The following is a 15,720-nucleotide window of genomic DNA, read 5'->3' on the forward strand; positions in this document are numbered from 1 at the left end:
TGTTTTTCGAGACCGTGGTGAGGGAAGGAGAGGCTGCACCGGGGTGACACGGTGCAGGTATGAGTGGAAGAGTCCCCAGAAAGCAGGCACAGAGGGCACTGCGCAGGCCAGGATGGCACTGCCCCACAGGGCCGGTCCCACGGGTGCCCTACAAGCATTGCTTCTGCCCCAGACAGGCAGCTGGGGGGGCTTTGAGGGCTGTGGTGAGAACGTCCTGGTGACCAGGGCTGGGGGCAGGCTGGTAGCCACAGACCTGTCCGCGGTGCTTCCCTGGGATGTTCTGGTTCATGAAGGGCGTTAATGGTTCATGAGGGGTGTTAGTGAAGGAACTGTTCTAGCCAGATGCTCTCTGGCCCCTGTGCCTTTCTCGGGTTTGTTTGATGGGCTTGTGGAGCCCAAACCCTCAGTGCCAGCTCCTTGGGGCAGTTCTTTAGGACCCCAAATCACACTTAGCAGGAAAGGGTTCACCGAACCGAGGGGGGCCGGGGCAGGGCAGGGCCCCCCTTTCTCAAGGTACCAACACAGGTGGAGCCGCAGGCGGTGGACGTGGCTGGGAGGGGGACACGGGGTGGGCGCTGAGGGAGAGGCACCGTGGCCATGAGGATGACAACGACGGCAGTCCCGCGTGTGGGCAGCGACTGAGGAGCCCACACCTGGGCACCGGGGGCTCACAGCGGCGTTTACGCATCCCTACGGGCTCCAACCCCTGCTGGGGGCCGCCCTAAGCCCCCTCAGCCCTCCGTGAGCCCCAAGCCCCCCTCAGCGGGACCCCCCCTCAGCGGGTCCCCCCCCCCCCGCTGCCGCCCGCCCCCCTCCCGGCCCATGATGCCGCGCGGCGGCGGCGGCCCGCGCACAAGATGGCGGCGGAGCGGCAGGGAGGCCGCGGCGGGGCGGGAGGCGGCTCTGAGGAGAACAAGGAGAACGAGAGGCCGCCCGGGTCCCGGGCCGGGAGCCTCGGGGACAGCCTGGGGCTGGAGAGCATCCTGCGGGGAGAGAGAGGGGCTGGGCGGGGGGGGGGGGGGGGGGGGGGGGGGGCGGGCTGGGGGCCGGGGATGGGGGACGTGGCAGGCCCGGCCCCGTGAGGTGGAGGGAGGGGGACGTGGCGGAGCACAGGGGGAGGCCTGAGGGGAGCCGGGGGGGCGCTGGGTGGGTGTCTGAGAGGGGAAGGGAGGCCTGGAGGGAGCTGGAGGGAAAGAAGGGGTGAAGGGAATGGGAGGGAGAGGCTGGAGGGAGCCGGAGGGAAAGGCTGAGGGGAGCTGGAGGGGAGGAGAGGCCGAGGGAAGCAGGAAGGAAGGAGTGAAGGGAGCCGGGGGGAAAGGCTGAAGGGAGCGGGAGAGAAGGAAGGAGTGAAGGGAGCTGGTCGGTGTGAATCTGGGGCTGGTTCCGAAGCCCCCCTGCCGGCCCTGGCAGAGAGGGTTTGATGGGAGGAAGAGGGGCAGTCAGCTTCACCTTCCTGAGCTTTGTTCTGTGGCTTTGTGCCCCTGCCCTTGCAGTTTCTTCCCAGCCACGTGGCAGCCAGCGAGGTAGAACTCTGTGCCAGGCTGTGTGCATTAAGAGGAGGCCGTCAGTAGGCTGCTGGGGGTAATGTTAACGCTTGAAGTGGGTGATAGTGGATAAAATAAGTCTTACAGGTGTGCTAGGTGGCAGACCGGCTTCTCCAGGTTTAGCGCTTCTGGAGTCTGATGTGGCACATCAAGCTGTCGGCTTTTTTTTGTGCCTGGACTTTCATGTGAGACTGCTTCAGCTGCACAGCTGCGGTAGGGCTGAGCCTTACCTGCTGGGTAAGAGAAGGTTTCGCTTCTTGTCCAAGTGAAACAAGGCTGCAGTTTGCAGCATAGCACACGGCAGGTGTCGCGAGGTTAGAAACTGGAGTAGGTGGCAGCCCTGGTAGCTGCCCTGGTGATGTTAGGACTGATACCGAAGACAGCAAAAATGTGAATAAAATAGGGGGGTATGACTTCAGCAAGTAACTGCACAGGGCGAAAGTAACAGGGTAGACAGCAAAGACGAGGAGTGTGTGCCCTGAGCCACGGTCAGGCATTATGGTTTGACTTGTTTCACTTGCAGCCTGATTAATGTAGTAGTTCTTGATGTAGGTTCTTGATGCTTAAATTACGGAGACTTTCTTTCAGGTATAATTACAAGAAAACAGAAAGAGGCCTGCCATTAAACTTGAAAATTTTGGTGGCCTCTCTTCAGCTGTAGTAACAGTTTTGCTTTGATGGGCTTAATGTACAGTCTGGTGTGGGTTGTTACTTCTTTTTTTAAAGGCTTATTGATAATGCTTAAAAGAGAACGTTTTTGGTGTAAACAAGTACTGCGCAGAGATTTCTGGCTTATCATAGAGCTCGTCTTTCCCAAAATGAAAACTTTGCCACGTGAACTCAACGAATAACATTTGCCAGATTTAGTTAGAATACAGCGTGGTTGTGTGCGCGTTAGGGCAGGCGAGTGAAGTAAGGTACGAGGTGCACAGAAATCAGCAAATGTACTAAAGAATGCATAGATTTGATGGAAGCCATGAAGTAAATGGTGCTGAAAGAAATCACAGGCAGTGCATGCCGTCGTGGAGCATTTGTTACAGTTTTGTGCAGTCAAATTAGAAGCGTGCTGAAAAACTGGAGTAGAAAATAACAGCCCTGAATACGTCAGATAAGCTCTTTTTTATGAGATGTTAGTGTCCAGAAAGCAGTTTGTTTGTGGAAGGCAGTGCGAGGAAGGCAGCAGTGATTCTGCTCGCCGTACTACAGCGCTTGCCTCCTTTTCCCGAGCGCTGGGACGTTTAAGGGCAGGAAGGCGGCTCTCTGCGCTCCAGTTGTGTCAGCGTAACTGTGTCACGGCGCTGGTTGTGGGGGTGGCGTGCTGCAGCTGGGGCAGGCGGGGATTTTAGCCTAGATACTTCTGCCGGAACGTCTTTATTCAGAAATGAGCTCTGCTGGCATTAGGGCTTGCTGCCTAAGAGAGGGGATGCTTGTGGTATGCTGTAGTCCTTGCTTTGACGGTCATAAAAGCTCTGAAATAAGCTGTGGAGGTAGGATTTCTTTTAGCCCATCAGTTCTCCCAGCTGTGGGTCTTTAGGAGGCTTTTGGGTGCCCCTCACCAATGTCTCTTAGTGCGACCTGTAGAGTTCCTCCGTTACTTTGGGGTAGGATGACGAGCTGACAACACGCTGTACTGTCAGTCTGCCTTAACGCGAATCCCAGTCCTTCAGATCGTGAAGGAATCTCAGCAGCAGCACGGTTTGCGTCACGGAGACTTCCAGAGGTACAGGTCAGTATGCTGCAGGGATGTCGTGGGGCTGTCGCCCAGCTCTTGGCTTACCTGATTAATTAGCACAAGCCCATTTAAAATATAACCCCACTGTAGCAGCCAAGAAAGATTATCTCCCAGGAAAATACCCCTTGACAAGTTGCTCCGTGTACATGATTTGTTCTCCTTAGATGTAACGTGCTGTGGCTGTTCCATTGAGGAGGATGCAAACTGCCTCTTCTTTTTCTGTTGCCCCTTAAGAGCTTGTTAACACTTACCTGATTAGCACTGTCCTCTTCCAGTCCCTATATTCTCCCCAAACTGAATTTTCAATGAATGTACGTAAAGCAATCGGTGAGGAGAGCACTGTTCTGATCATTCAAGATCAAGAATTATTGTGTCTTCTCCCCTCTTTTATTCTGTTAACCACTGGTTTACAGGTAATTTCTGAAGTACCTCTTGCTGTATGTCATACAGGGAGCTCTTACTTCTAAAAATGTTGTGTGTCACAGCCCTTAGTGCTTTTTTTTTTCTTCTTCCTGATTGGAGAGATCAGCAAACAGAAAGAAAGTTGTCCTCTGCCCAAACTGACTATCCTCTCCTTTTCTTTTCCTTAGGGGTTATTGCTCCCGTAGGCTACGGCGGCTCCGCAAAACTCTCAACTTCAAGATGGGAAACAGGCACAAGTTCACGGGGAAGAAGGTAACCGAAGAGATTCTCTCAGACAACAGGTACGGAATGGATCAGGATGGAGTTGGGCTGCTGTGTGTTGCTGAATAGCTGTTTTCACGTCTCGTGAGAAATGTGTACTGTTGATATTAATAAAAGATCAAAGTTCGGGCTGCTGTGCGGGGGGCAGAGCCACTGCTCAGATACTGCTTTATCTCGTGAATATATGGGAGAAGAAAAGAAGGAGCAGCCACAGCCAGTTCCTGTTCTCCCTTGTAGTCGTTGAAAGGGGTTCTTTTCATAATCAGTAAAGATGATTTAGGTCTTAGAGAGGAAACGATTATTCAGAAGTGTTGCAAGGTGAATATGCTGTAGCCAGCAAGGATGTGATTGGAGATAGAATCTCTTCCCTCTGAACAAAAACGTTGGCTTGCCAGTTTGACATAGACTTCCAAAATCTGGCAGAATACTTGTCTGACGTGTGGAGGATAGCCAGGGTCTTGGGCTCATTTCCGAGCTTTTAGAAACATTTAAATTGTCTGCTCTTTTTTTTTTCTCATAGGGGAAAGAAAACAAGATGCTGTCTTCCCCTGTGTTAAGAAGCCAGATACATTACAGCATTAGCTGTGGGGAACGTGGATGTGTTTACCCATATTGAACCAGTTAGGAAAGCAACCTCAAATCAGAGATCCCTTTTTTAAATAATACTTGTGGGGTTACAGCATTATTACCAAATTTTCTTCCTCGTTCGAGTAATTGCACTTCGGTAACGTGAAATGAAATCAGAGTTAAGGGTAGCACAACTTCACATTCTTTTAGAGTTAAGAAATAAAAGCATATACCTCTTAATAACCAAGCTGAAGTTTTGTTAGCAAACCTTGTAGATTTCTCGGCAAAGAACTACGGTAGCGCTTGCCTGAGCACCATCATTTTGTCATTAATCTTCCTCTGCCCTGCAGGTATCTGCTGTTGATACTGATGGATGCGGAGAGAGCCTGGAGTTACGCCATGCAGCTCAAGCAGGAAGCGAACACGGAGCCTCGCAAACGGTTTCACTTGCTGTCCCGCCTGCGCAAAGCTGTGAAACACGCGGAGGAGCTGGAGCGGCTGTGCGAAAGTAATCGAGTAGATGCCAAAACAAAGCTGGAAGCCCAGGTAACCTCTGATACTTCAGTCTTGCTTTACAGCAAAAGCTGAAGAAAATGTTAGGGCTTTAGGTGAAGAGATTATGCTGATCTAGCAATAGCTGATCAGATGTGGCTGATTTTTTATTGGCTAACGGCTCGCTTTTAATAGCTTGAATTCAGTGTTAAGGCAGGCGTGAGGATTGCAAAAATAAGTGACACCAGCCGAGATGAGCATCTGGCAGATAAAATTGTTTAAGTGTATCACGTGTATCTTTAATTTAAAAAAGCAGTACATTTAACAAAAGTAAAAAGAATTGGGAAGAAGTAAGATGATGCAACACAGCCTAAGAAACTGTACTTACCTTTAGAGTTGTTTAGCTGTTTAATACACTAAGGTAGCCATCTGGAACACAAGTCCTGTGGCTCCCATTCCTGGAACACAGAAAGCAACTATGCTGTGACACAACCAGACTGTGAATAAGGGCTGCAATGGTACTAGGCTAAAATTGTCATTTTGTGGTTTACTGTTGGAAAAAAATGTCTTGTGACATGAGTGGGCTGTTTCGACTGCATAACAAGGAAGAAACGTGTTTGCTTCCACGTCCTTAGAAATGCAGAAATGGCAGATTAAAAAAGATCAAAGCTTCTTAGGTAGCAATGTGTGATCCAAATCGATTGTTTCAGTGGAAGACCAAACAAGAAGGGCAAGGCATAATCACTTATTCTAGATGTCACAGCAGCCTTCATGCCAAGAGTTGTACAAACTAGGCTGTCAGTCTTGGGAAAATCAGCTCGATTATCCCGTGTTGTCCACAGGCATACATGGCTTACCTCACGGGAATGCTTCGTTTTGAACACCAGGAGTGGAAGGCAGCAATGGAAGCTTTCAACAAATGCAAGTGAGTTTCCTCACTTCTCCAGCTTCATTTAGTAAGTGGTAGGAGATCAGTCTACTATGTGTATGTGTGCACAACAGCTGTGAGTTGTGTAGCTAACTGTGCCTTGAACTGAGGGGTACTGCCAAAGAAGTAGCATCCTCCAGATTATGGACATAAATTTTTTAAGATAGCATCTCACAAAATACGGTGTTCATGTGTATTCTACGGTGTTAATATGTATTCTTTCCTGTAGGACCATATACGAAAAACTGGCCAATGCTTTCACAGAAGAGCAAGCCGTGCTGTATAATCAGCGCGTGGAAGAGATTTCTCCCAACATCCGTTACTGTGCCTATAATATTGGTAAGGAAAGTGGGGTGTCCAAGGGGCAGCAGCAAGCAAGGCTTGCTCCTGAGAAATGAATGGTGACTTGATATTTAAATCTGATCTAAGTGACACAGGAGGCAGTCCTCGATATTGTTGGCAAATACTGCGTGTGTTCTGTGTCAGTTTAGCTGTGGAGAAATAGATTAATTTTGCAACACTGCACTTTTTTGTGTAAAAAGACAAAATACCAGTTTGCAGTTTGTGTGTGAAGTTAGAATGAAACTATATTTATCCTCTTCACCCACAAATGTCCCCTATAAAAGCTATTGATTTATAGTTTTCCTATATTAAAATAATTCCTGAGTTTAGATAGAAATGTTATCTTGATGTGTTCATCCTCTCAGGTGACCAGTCTGCTATGAATGAGTTGATGCAGATGAGGCTGAGGTCCGGTGGCACTGAAGGTCTTCTTGCAGAAAAACTGGAGGTAACTTACCAAATGTTTTGACTTGAAGCATGCAAATATCACTTTTTTTGAGCATAAATCTTGCTGCAGTACACCATTTAAGAACCAGTATGTATGAGAAGAGCTTAATTGAGCCACGCATTCCTTAAAAAACAAAGACCAAAAAACCAAAACACTTGGATTTCAAAGTAATCAGTTACGGATTCTTTAAGGTTGGGATTGTGACTTCAGTCTGTTCTCCGCAGGCGCTGATTACCCAAACTCGAGCAAAGCAGGCAGCCACGATGAGTGAGGTGGAGTGGAGAGGAAGAACTGTTCCAGTGAAGATTGATAAAGTGAGGATCTTCTTGCTGGGGCTGGCCGACAATGAAGCTGCTATTGTTCAGGTAACTCAGAAGCCATCTCCGGTGCCTATACTCTAATTGTCCTCTTTATTTCAACGTGCACGGTAAAGTTTGATGCCTGGGTTAAAAGCTTTTAAATGATCTCTTCTCAAAGGAAAAATTATTGACTGTAACACGAAGCTTAAGCGGCAGCCGGGGCTAGCTCGTGCAGTGTCCTTAGCGGTGGTTTGGGAGAGCTGTTCTACTAAGCCAGTGAGCATTACTGCTCTTTTGAACGCTTCATCCTGCCTGGAAGTGTCGCCCTTCGGTAGCAGAGCGATAGCCATTACTGTTTGTAAATCACTTGGAAATGAAGGTTACAATTTAGAGAGTATCCACTTTTGAATTACAGTCCTAAGGTATCTTGATGAAATGCTCCAACTTAAGAGCAACCAGAAGAAAAAGGTCTGTAAGGATCACTTTTTTTCAGCAATGAAAAGCAGTTTTGCCAAGTGAAGCGGCTGCTCTGAGGCGTAGAACGTTCTCTTGTTGACATATGCAAATCTTCAAAAGTAAGAGAATTGCTAAATGTCAGGAGGTAAATTCATCTCAAATGGACCAGCTCTGAAACACCTCCAGTGGCACCTCCCCGGTGCGTGCCTGTAGTGTTGCAGCCAAGGGTTCCCTCTGGGGATTTGTCCTTGGGCATGGTGCCCAGGTGCTGTATCCTGAATTCTGCATACAGCATCCTTGAAAAGGTAGTAAAAGGATCTTGATTAACAATTGCTGCCTCTAAAGATGGGCTTTTGGCATCAACAAGAACCGTTCAGCACCAGGAGAAAACTGAGGATAAATACCACTTTAAGTGATAAAATGAAAATCCTACAAAGGTGTAAGGCAAGTGGGCAAGAGTAGAAGATAGTATTAAGACAGTCTAATAGGGTAAATGAGGTATGGCTGGGTAGGAAACGTTAGTGTTAACTAGTCTTACCAGAATATTGCCAGTAGAATGTTGCTGTTTGTTTTTAGTAGGTAGTACATGGATACAGCCAGCAGGTGGAAGTGCAGTTTAGAGTTGAATGTTCCCTCATTTAATTTCTGTCCCGCAAGGGGAGCAGATGGAGCTCTTCAGTTCAGTTTCCCAATTTGTTCCCTAAAGCAGGGGCAGAACAGCGATCTGAAATTTTACATCTTGCTTTGTGTTCCTTGGAACCTCTGCCTAAACAGGAGCTGTGTGGTACCAGATCACAGCTAGTGGTGGTGAGAGCTGAGCACACAGCAGCAGTGTTTACCCTCCCGGAGGGCTGAAACTTGGCTTTTTGAGAGCGGTTTTGCAGTTGGTGTCAGCTGTGATGGGCAGGTCAGCTTCAGCTAAATACGCTGTGGTGATTCCTGGGATCTTGGGCGCCTTTCAACTCGGTGAAGGCTAGCAGAAACACTAACGTAACAGCAGTGTTCAAGGTTTGATTAGAAACAAACACAAATGTGTGTGTTTTGAGTAAAGATGGAACTTCTCAGAGCGCTGTCTCATTGCCTGCAATGTCTTAATGGTAACTGGAGAAACGGAACAAATAAGCCAAACTGAAATCTGAATCCTCGCTTGAAATATTTATGCCATCCCTTTTGTAGGCTTGAATGCATTTCTTCAAGGGCCGCAGGACAGAGCAATAAAAGCGTGCTCCTAACTGCTGTTGCCTCAAGGATGATGTGATCATCTTCAGTAGCTAGGATTGTAGCAGGAATGGGTTGTAATAATTCAGAAACCGTACATGATGTTTTAGAGTAAAGAAAAAATAGACACGAGCACTCCTAGGCTCTCAAAATTGCGTTCAGTTGGGCTGGTTCCCTTGATTTAAGACTGAACTGTGCTGTTCTGTCAGAGTGCTTTAATGCCAAGCCATAGCGCTGCATCTCAGCTTCATGGCCTGGTATCTCACAAATCAGAACGTACGAGTATTTAGACACTCAAGATCTGTTTAACGTTAGGAGATTTTGCTTCGAAAGGAAAGCCTTTGTTTCATTGCGTGGCCCAGCCCTTTCCCTGTTTGTGCTTGACTGATGATTTAGCTCTGTTTTCATTTTTGTGCGCACGGTGAAATGGCCGTGCTCCGCTGGGTGAGGTTGAGAATGCTGCCAGACTTGTCTCTGGTTTTTCTCAGTAGTTAGTCCCACCTTAAAAATTCTTCCAGCAAAAAAAAAAAAAGAATCAAAAAACCACACACCTTCATCTTAGGTCAAGATACCTGAGGCTCTGTGGGGGAGTAAACGTAACGTTCCTCCCTGGGTTTGCAAACCTGAAAAGAGGAAAGGCTTTGAATTGGTAGAGCTCAGCAGCTTTTCACAGAAGTTTTAGCTCCTGAAAGAGGAGACTGTCGAGCTCTACTGAAGATAATAAAAGCAATTACGTTTTAGAGCGTTTCTTGTTTATTTGGAAAAATTTCAAGTTTGTTGGCAGCACATGTTCATCTTCAGCTGTTACATGACATGGAATTGGTGTAACAGTGCTGACGTGCTTTGCTTTTACCAGATTAACCTCTCCTTTGATTGTTAAGGGATTCAGTTTCTGGGCAGTTTGCTCATACTGAATCAGTAAGAGTGATTTTGGGTGTATTGTTTAATTGGGTACCTGGTATGCAAGTCCATTAGGCAAAGCTCAGGCTTCAACTTGTTTTTGCTTTCCAAAGGTGTTTTACATTTTGGTTTTGGGGCAGAAAGACAAAAACTGCTTCATGTTTTGACCAAATCTGTGGTGACAGCAGAAAGCTACTCAATTACTCCTGCTGCTGAGATACACAATTATATTAAAAAAAAATGCTTCAGACTTAATTATTGCCACCGAGAGCATTGCTGGAGTGGGAGTGTAGAAAAGATAGTCATCTACATGTGCTTACCACAAGAGAAAAGCTAAATCAGCATAACAAGAGCAGTCTGCTTTGGTAGTTCGCCAGTTTGGTAATGCTCAGCTCTTACGTTGTTGGGCCTTTCCCACAGCGCAGTCCAGCCCCAGCGGTTCTCAGAGCAGTGCAGGTGCCATCCTGGGCGGCAGGGGAGTTGCTGGGATGGCAGCAGCTGCAGGGATGAGGTGATCACAGCACTGGAGGCCCAGCACAAGCAGCTCTGAAGTACTGACCATGTTCTCTGCACTTCTCTTGTACCAATTTCTGGCAGTTTGCCCCCTAAACTATATTGCAGACAGGTACAGATCAGAGTTCTAGCTACCCACGGACGCTCAAGTCCTAACCAGGGAGAAACTTGGTGTAATCTCCTTTGACTCTTGGATCATGGGATACAAAAATGTCTAACAGATATCTTAATTTTGCTTTGCTCTTAGGCAGAAAATGAGGAGACAAAGGAACGCTTGTTTGAATCTCTACTCAGTGAGTGTAGAGATGCCATTCAGGCTGTTCGGGAAGATCTGAAACCGGACCAGGTAAGCACCAAACATCAGTGGTTCCACAAGGTAGTGTTTCTTTGGGACTTTTTGTTATTGTCTAACTTGCTTAATGGCAAAAGTGTCTTTGTGGATTTCTTTAACAAAACGCTGCAAAATAGTTTATGGCCTATGGTTTGATTCTCTGCAGAGTTGGTGAGGGTGAACAATAATGCAGAAGCCCCCATTCATAGCCCAGAAGTTTATTATAACTTCCCTGATTTACCTAAACTATGAGTTGTTTCTGATGTTTTCTTCTGCCAGAAGCCTCTTTAAGTGAATCATGCAGTGTTTTGTCCCTAATTTCCACAGAAGCAGCGGGAACACTCTCTGGAAAGTGATTCCGGGAAGGTGTCCAACGTACAGTACTTACACAGGTAATAGGCAAACATTGCTGCCTCTACTAGTGTGAAGAAGTCATGCTCTTATGTCACGGCTTTTTTTGTCTTGGAGCTCTCAGATCTCAAAGGGTGACTGTATGGATAAGGGTCTGATTCATGTGGCTTTCAAAGTACTTTACTTAAGACTTTCGTGTTGACCTCTCAGGTGTTTTTTCCCCTGCCGGTAATAGCTTGGACCTGGGGGAGGACTTGTTGTTTTTTCTTTCCGGAACAGAGTAATGTCTGAGTAGTTCTGACAGTCTGCTAATGGTGTATCTTTTTAGTTATTTGACTTACATCAAGTTGTCGACAGCCATCAAGCGCAACGAGAGCATGGCGAAGTCTCTGCAGAAGGCACTGCTGCAGCAGCAGCGATCGGAAGAGGACGGCAAGCGCACCGCGCGGCCTCAGGACCTGATCCGCCTTTATGATATCATTTTGCAGGTAATGCTAGTGAAAGAGATCTAATTCCTTTTACTAACTGGTGAAGTTTGTTACAAAAAGATCCTGTATAAAATGGAGAAGTGCAAATGAACTGCCCATGAAATCTGAAGAGCAGCTTGCTACGTCCAGTAACCTTGTTGGAGATGTTCATGGAATATGAAAAAAACACAGCCTTTAGTTGTGAGCAGAAAGTGCTGCTAGAATGGGTTTTGTGTTTATACTCTAATGCAGTTTTCCGGTAGTTTTTCAGACTATTTTATCAGCACCCTAGCAGCTGCCTTAGCTTCTGCTGGCTAGAGAAAGTAGCAGCTGAAAAAAACCTGTACTTGGCGCTTCATAAGCACTTTCTCAATTTCTCACATAAATTTTCAATTAACTGTGGGAGCCTGTGGCTGGAGCAGTTATGAATGGGAAAAGGAATGTCTTACGAAAGAATTACTCCCTGTGAAATTTGAGGAGTCTTTGTCCTAATTCCTGTTTGTGTCAGGAAATCTGTCCTGAGGGTGAACTTGCACAAGTTTCAGTGACTGTCCTTCACAAGGTTAGCATACTGATGATTAGAAAACTGGGAGCTATTTCCAGGGGAGTGTAGTGTTGGCTATTAAAAGGGGCAGCTTTCTGGATTCCAGAGGAAAGTAGCAATCGCCTGAATTTGTTACCCTGACTTTTTTGCACAGAACCTTGTGGAGCTGATGCAGCTTCCTGGCCTAGAAGAGGACAAGAACTTCCAAAAAGAGATCGGATTGAAGACGCTCGTGTACAAAGCTTACAGGTGACTGAGAAACAGCCAGGTGTTCTTTAGCAGGCATTACATCTTAAAAGGCTGTCCCAAAGCTCTAAGCACTGTACAGGACTTTGATGCAGTTTCCTCTGCCCTTTTGTGAAGTGAAGAGTGGATGCTAAGGGGAAGCTGGCCAGACCTACGTAATATCTCCTGTTATTAGTGATTTGAGCGGTAAAAGCCGTGGATTCCAAATATGGCCGTATCAGGGATCCGCTGTTTATTGTTGCAGGTGTTTCTTCATTGCGCAGTCCTATGTCCTGGTAAAGAAGTGGAGTGAAGCTCTCGTTTTGTATGAAAGAGTGCTGAAATATGCTGGCGAAGTTCAGTCAGGAGCTGGAGCTTTTACAAACAGCTTGAAGGTAGGAACCCAATCCTGGGCGCAGAGAGGAGCTGAAGTTAACAAAAAAGCTCTTGCCTGGTATTTATTGTCTATTAGACACCAGGCCATTAAAATTCAAGGCTGGTCTTGAAGTAGTAAGAATAATAAAAGTGTGACTTCTTGGCATGTTACACTAGAGACCGTCTAATGATGTGGAGATGTTTCAATGGGCTGCCTGCTTTGGAGGCGAGGTGGCCTTGCAGCAAAAACTCCATACCACTTTTCCATGTTTTCTCACATCTGTTTTCTGTCATACTACTACTTCAGTGCCTGAAGGACAGTGCTGTAGCTTGTCTTCTCCTGGGAAGGCTTTTCAGCGCTAGGACTTAATTTTTTAGTTGTTAGCTTTTACGTTAGCTGTAACTGTTAAACTCTGCTGTGTTTTTAGGCTCTCATACAATTTTCTTTAATGCCCTAGGAGCTGCCTGATGTTCAGGATCTGATCACTCAAGTCAATGCAGAGAAATACTCCTTGCAAGCAGCAGCTATACTAGGTGAGTTCTACAATGATACTGGAGTTCTAACTTCTCTTAAATGCCTCTGCTGCTATTTCATTTCTTTAATTTCTGAATTTCCAGATGTTTTTTCCATGTCAACTCTGACTTATGGAGGCTCTTAAACTTTTTCTTCCCCATTCTAGCTTTTTCTGGCTGTGTGTAATGCAGCTAGGCAGCTATTGGCTAGACACTTGGCATCGTGCTCCCTGCCTACAGTTGCAAAAGTGCTTTCTAAGGACGTGCACCTATTTTGGGAACTTGCACAGAACATTTTTAGTGTTTAATTTTCCTCCTGCAAACAAGTTGAATTCAGTGTGTACCACTTCTTTGGTAATAGCACTAGCTCTGAGTGGCCTCACTCGTTTTATATTTGCCTACCTGGACCCCTGAAAAAGGGAAGAGAAGGGTTGTTCTGCTCATTGTCAGTGCTGACCAGGTATGGGGAGCTTTAGGGAAATGGCTGAACTTTGTGATTTCTTGAGTTGATCGTTTTGCAGTGCCTGCTGCTGGAAGCCCAAGATAACTAAAGGATTGCCTTGACTTTCATTGCCTTGGTGTTGTTTTAACAGACCCCACTTGCGTCTTATCTTTGTGCTTAACTCAACATTTGTGCTGCGTTCAGGAGCTTCTCACAGCCATGTGATGGAGAAGCTCTCCATCACTGAAAAGCTCTAACTCCGTGTATGTGATCTAGAAAGCGAGCTGCTTCAACTGAAAATATTCTTACAAATCCCAGAAACCTGCTTTTATAGCTCAGCCTAGGGGTCAGCTGATTCCTGAGACACTCGTAGCATGCACCAAGATCTAGCCTGTTATTCTTACCACCTTTTCTTTAATTTTGCAGATGCAAATGATAATCATGAGACTGAGTCTCCATCTCAGGTCAAGGATGGCAAGGTAAGAGCTAAGAGCTTGGTCTTACTGTAGAAGTGTTCTTAACGAGTTCTGCATTTAACATGTTCCGTGAGTGTCTCTTCCAACTCGAGAAATATCAGGTTAATTGGAGTTCTGTCATGACGAGTGTACTTGAGAGATTGTAGGAGGATTTTAGTTTTCCTTCTGCAAGTCCTGAAAGTTGCTGGCAGGGCGGAGTTCCTTGGGTAGGAACTAGGATGCTGTTTGCAGCTTCTAGTGTGGCATGTTTTTTAAGCTTTCTCCCTGCATTTGGGAAGATCTGTGGACAAAGATACCACACATGGGATTTCCATCTTCTGTCAGCTCAGTGCTGCTAGTTTCTCTTTGCTTGTTTGGTTTGTCAGCTGTGTTTTGACGTGTGTTTAACTTCTGTTTCTGCATTGGTCTCTTTCAGCCACTCTCAGAACGGTTTGAGACTTTCTGTCTGGATCCTTCTCTTGTCAGCAAGCAAGTCAGCCTCGTGCACTTCCCTCCGGGCTTCCAGCCCATTCCATGCAAACCCTTGTTCTTTGACCTGGCCCTTAACCATGTCGCTTTCCCACCTCTGGAAGACAAGGTGGAGCAGAAGGCCAAGAGTGGCCTCACAGGATATATAAAGGGCATCTTTGGATTCAAAAGTTAACCAGGACCCCTCCGAGGAACAGGTTTTATTCTGTATTGAAGGAAAAGCTCCAAGAGGTTCTAGGACATAAATATCTGCAACCGAAACGGACAGAGGGAGGTTTTACCATCTTCTTCCCTATGTTCTGTGTGTGTCTGTGCACTTACGTTCTCTCCCGGTGTATTAAAGACAAGCAATTTCTTCAGAAACATGTACTCTATAAATAGCTGAAAATAATCTGGAGCACAGAGAAATTCCATTCTGCTTGGAGAAGTTGGAGCGTGCTTTGTGACCAGTGGCCTGCTGAGGGCTGGTACACGCTTACTTACCACGGACCAGGGCATATTCGTAACTTGATTCCTCCCCTGCCCCCATTATTTGACGCTAATTTGGTTTTTGGTTTCAGAAATTTGGGTATGAAGGGGAAACGGGCAAAATTAGGTGCAGAACCGCAACAGCGAGGTCAGGGTGCTCACGCAAAGGGTATGAAACAATAGCCAAGGGGGCTGCTCCTTGCCTTTCAACTCCCAGTCCCTGCTGAGAAGCATAGGTAGTCATGTAAAGAGAAGTCTCTTTATTTAAAAAAAATTGACATTCAGAAATGACCAAACGGAGCCTCTTTCCTCATCGGTAAGGCTGGCAAACCCCTTACCAAATGCTGATGGTTACCCCGGGTGTGTTGGAGTATAACCTGAACTGGTGCTCTGGGCTGGTGAGATCCTTCTTCACTGACACGTGTAACGCAGTATAGAACCTAATCCTACGGGGCTTTTCCCGGGAAACTAGCTTCATGGGTGGCTTCTTGATCTTCATGGGAAGCTGGGGCTGTCAGTGTTCATTCTGTCTCCGATCTAAAGCTTGTCTTAAAAAACTGATTTTTTTCTGGAGTTCACCTGTTGCTTTTTCCTCATCCTTGGTTAGTAGATAGACCCGACATGAGAAATAAGCAACAGGGCACCAGTAGAGATGGTTCTGTGTCGTGCCAGGCAGCGTTTTTATAGAGCGCCCAGGTGAGGTGGTGATAGGCACTTAAAAAAGGCGGGTAATTACAGAATCGTGCTCGTTAAGGAGGGGAAATAAAAACAGCACATGGGCAGAACTGTTCCTAATAAAGCGTTTCCACTGATTTTTTACTCAGTCTGTTGCTGGAGGCTGACACAGCAGTCCTACCTGCCTTCACTCTTCCGCATCCGTTGTCTCGACCCTGCGTTGTTTCTCCATTTTCAGGAGTTAATGGGGATGGGAACAGGA

General features: G+C 46.5%; 1 protein-coding gene across 2 annotated transcripts; it reads left to right on the plus strand.

Annotated features, from left to right (window-relative positions):
- Positions 1-826: 826 nt before the first annotated feature.
- On the plus strand, positions 827-15,595 carry SRP68 (signal recognition particle 68). Of its 2 annotated transcripts, none has more exons than XM_035342129.1 (16): positions 827-978; positions 3,204-3,270; positions 3,867-3,980; positions 4,878-5,073; positions 5,862-5,944; positions 6,177-6,286; positions 6,655-6,737; positions 6,962-7,102; positions 10,371-10,469; positions 10,782-10,846; positions 11,134-11,293; positions 11,971-12,065; positions 12,307-12,436; positions 12,875-12,950; positions 13,798-13,850; positions 14,263-15,595. In XM_035342129.1, exons 1-16 carry the CDS (start codon positions 858-860, stop codon positions 14,488-14,490), a joined length of 1,821 nt encoding a protein of 606 aa, XP_035198020.1. In that variant the 5' UTR covers positions 827-857; the 3' UTR covers positions 14,491-15,595. The 2 variants fall into 2 exon arrangements, with proteins under 2 accessions (XP_035198020.1, XP_035198021.1); XM_035342130.1 differs by having other exon boundaries at positions 10,785-10,846.
- Positions 15,596-15,720: the final 125 nt, after the last annotated feature.

This window comes from Oxyura jamaicensis, chromosome 18 (genome assembly GCF_011077185.1).
Source record: "Oxyura jamaicensis isolate SHBP4307 breed ruddy duck chromosome 18, BPBGC_Ojam_1.0, whole genome shotgun sequence".
Lineage (NCBI taxonomy): Eukaryota > Metazoa > Chordata > Aves > Anseriformes > Anatidae > Oxyura > Oxyura jamaicensis.

What these genes read in the sequence shown, in the direction of transcription:
- SRP68 (XM_035342129.1), top strand. Translation starts at nt 858, where the DNA reads ATGGCGGCGGAGCGGCAGGGAGGCCGCGGCGGGGCGGGAGGCGGCTCT. An exon ending in TTCTTGCAGAAAAACTGGAG is followed by an intron (nt 6,738 to 6,961) that starts GTAACTTACCAA and finishes TGTTCTCCGCAG; the next exon opens with GCGCTGATTACCCAAACTCG. An exon ending in AACGTACAGTACTTACACAG is followed by an intron (nt 10,847 to 11,133) that starts GTAATAGGCAAA and finishes GTATCTTTTTAG; the next exon opens with TTATTTGACTTACATCAAGT.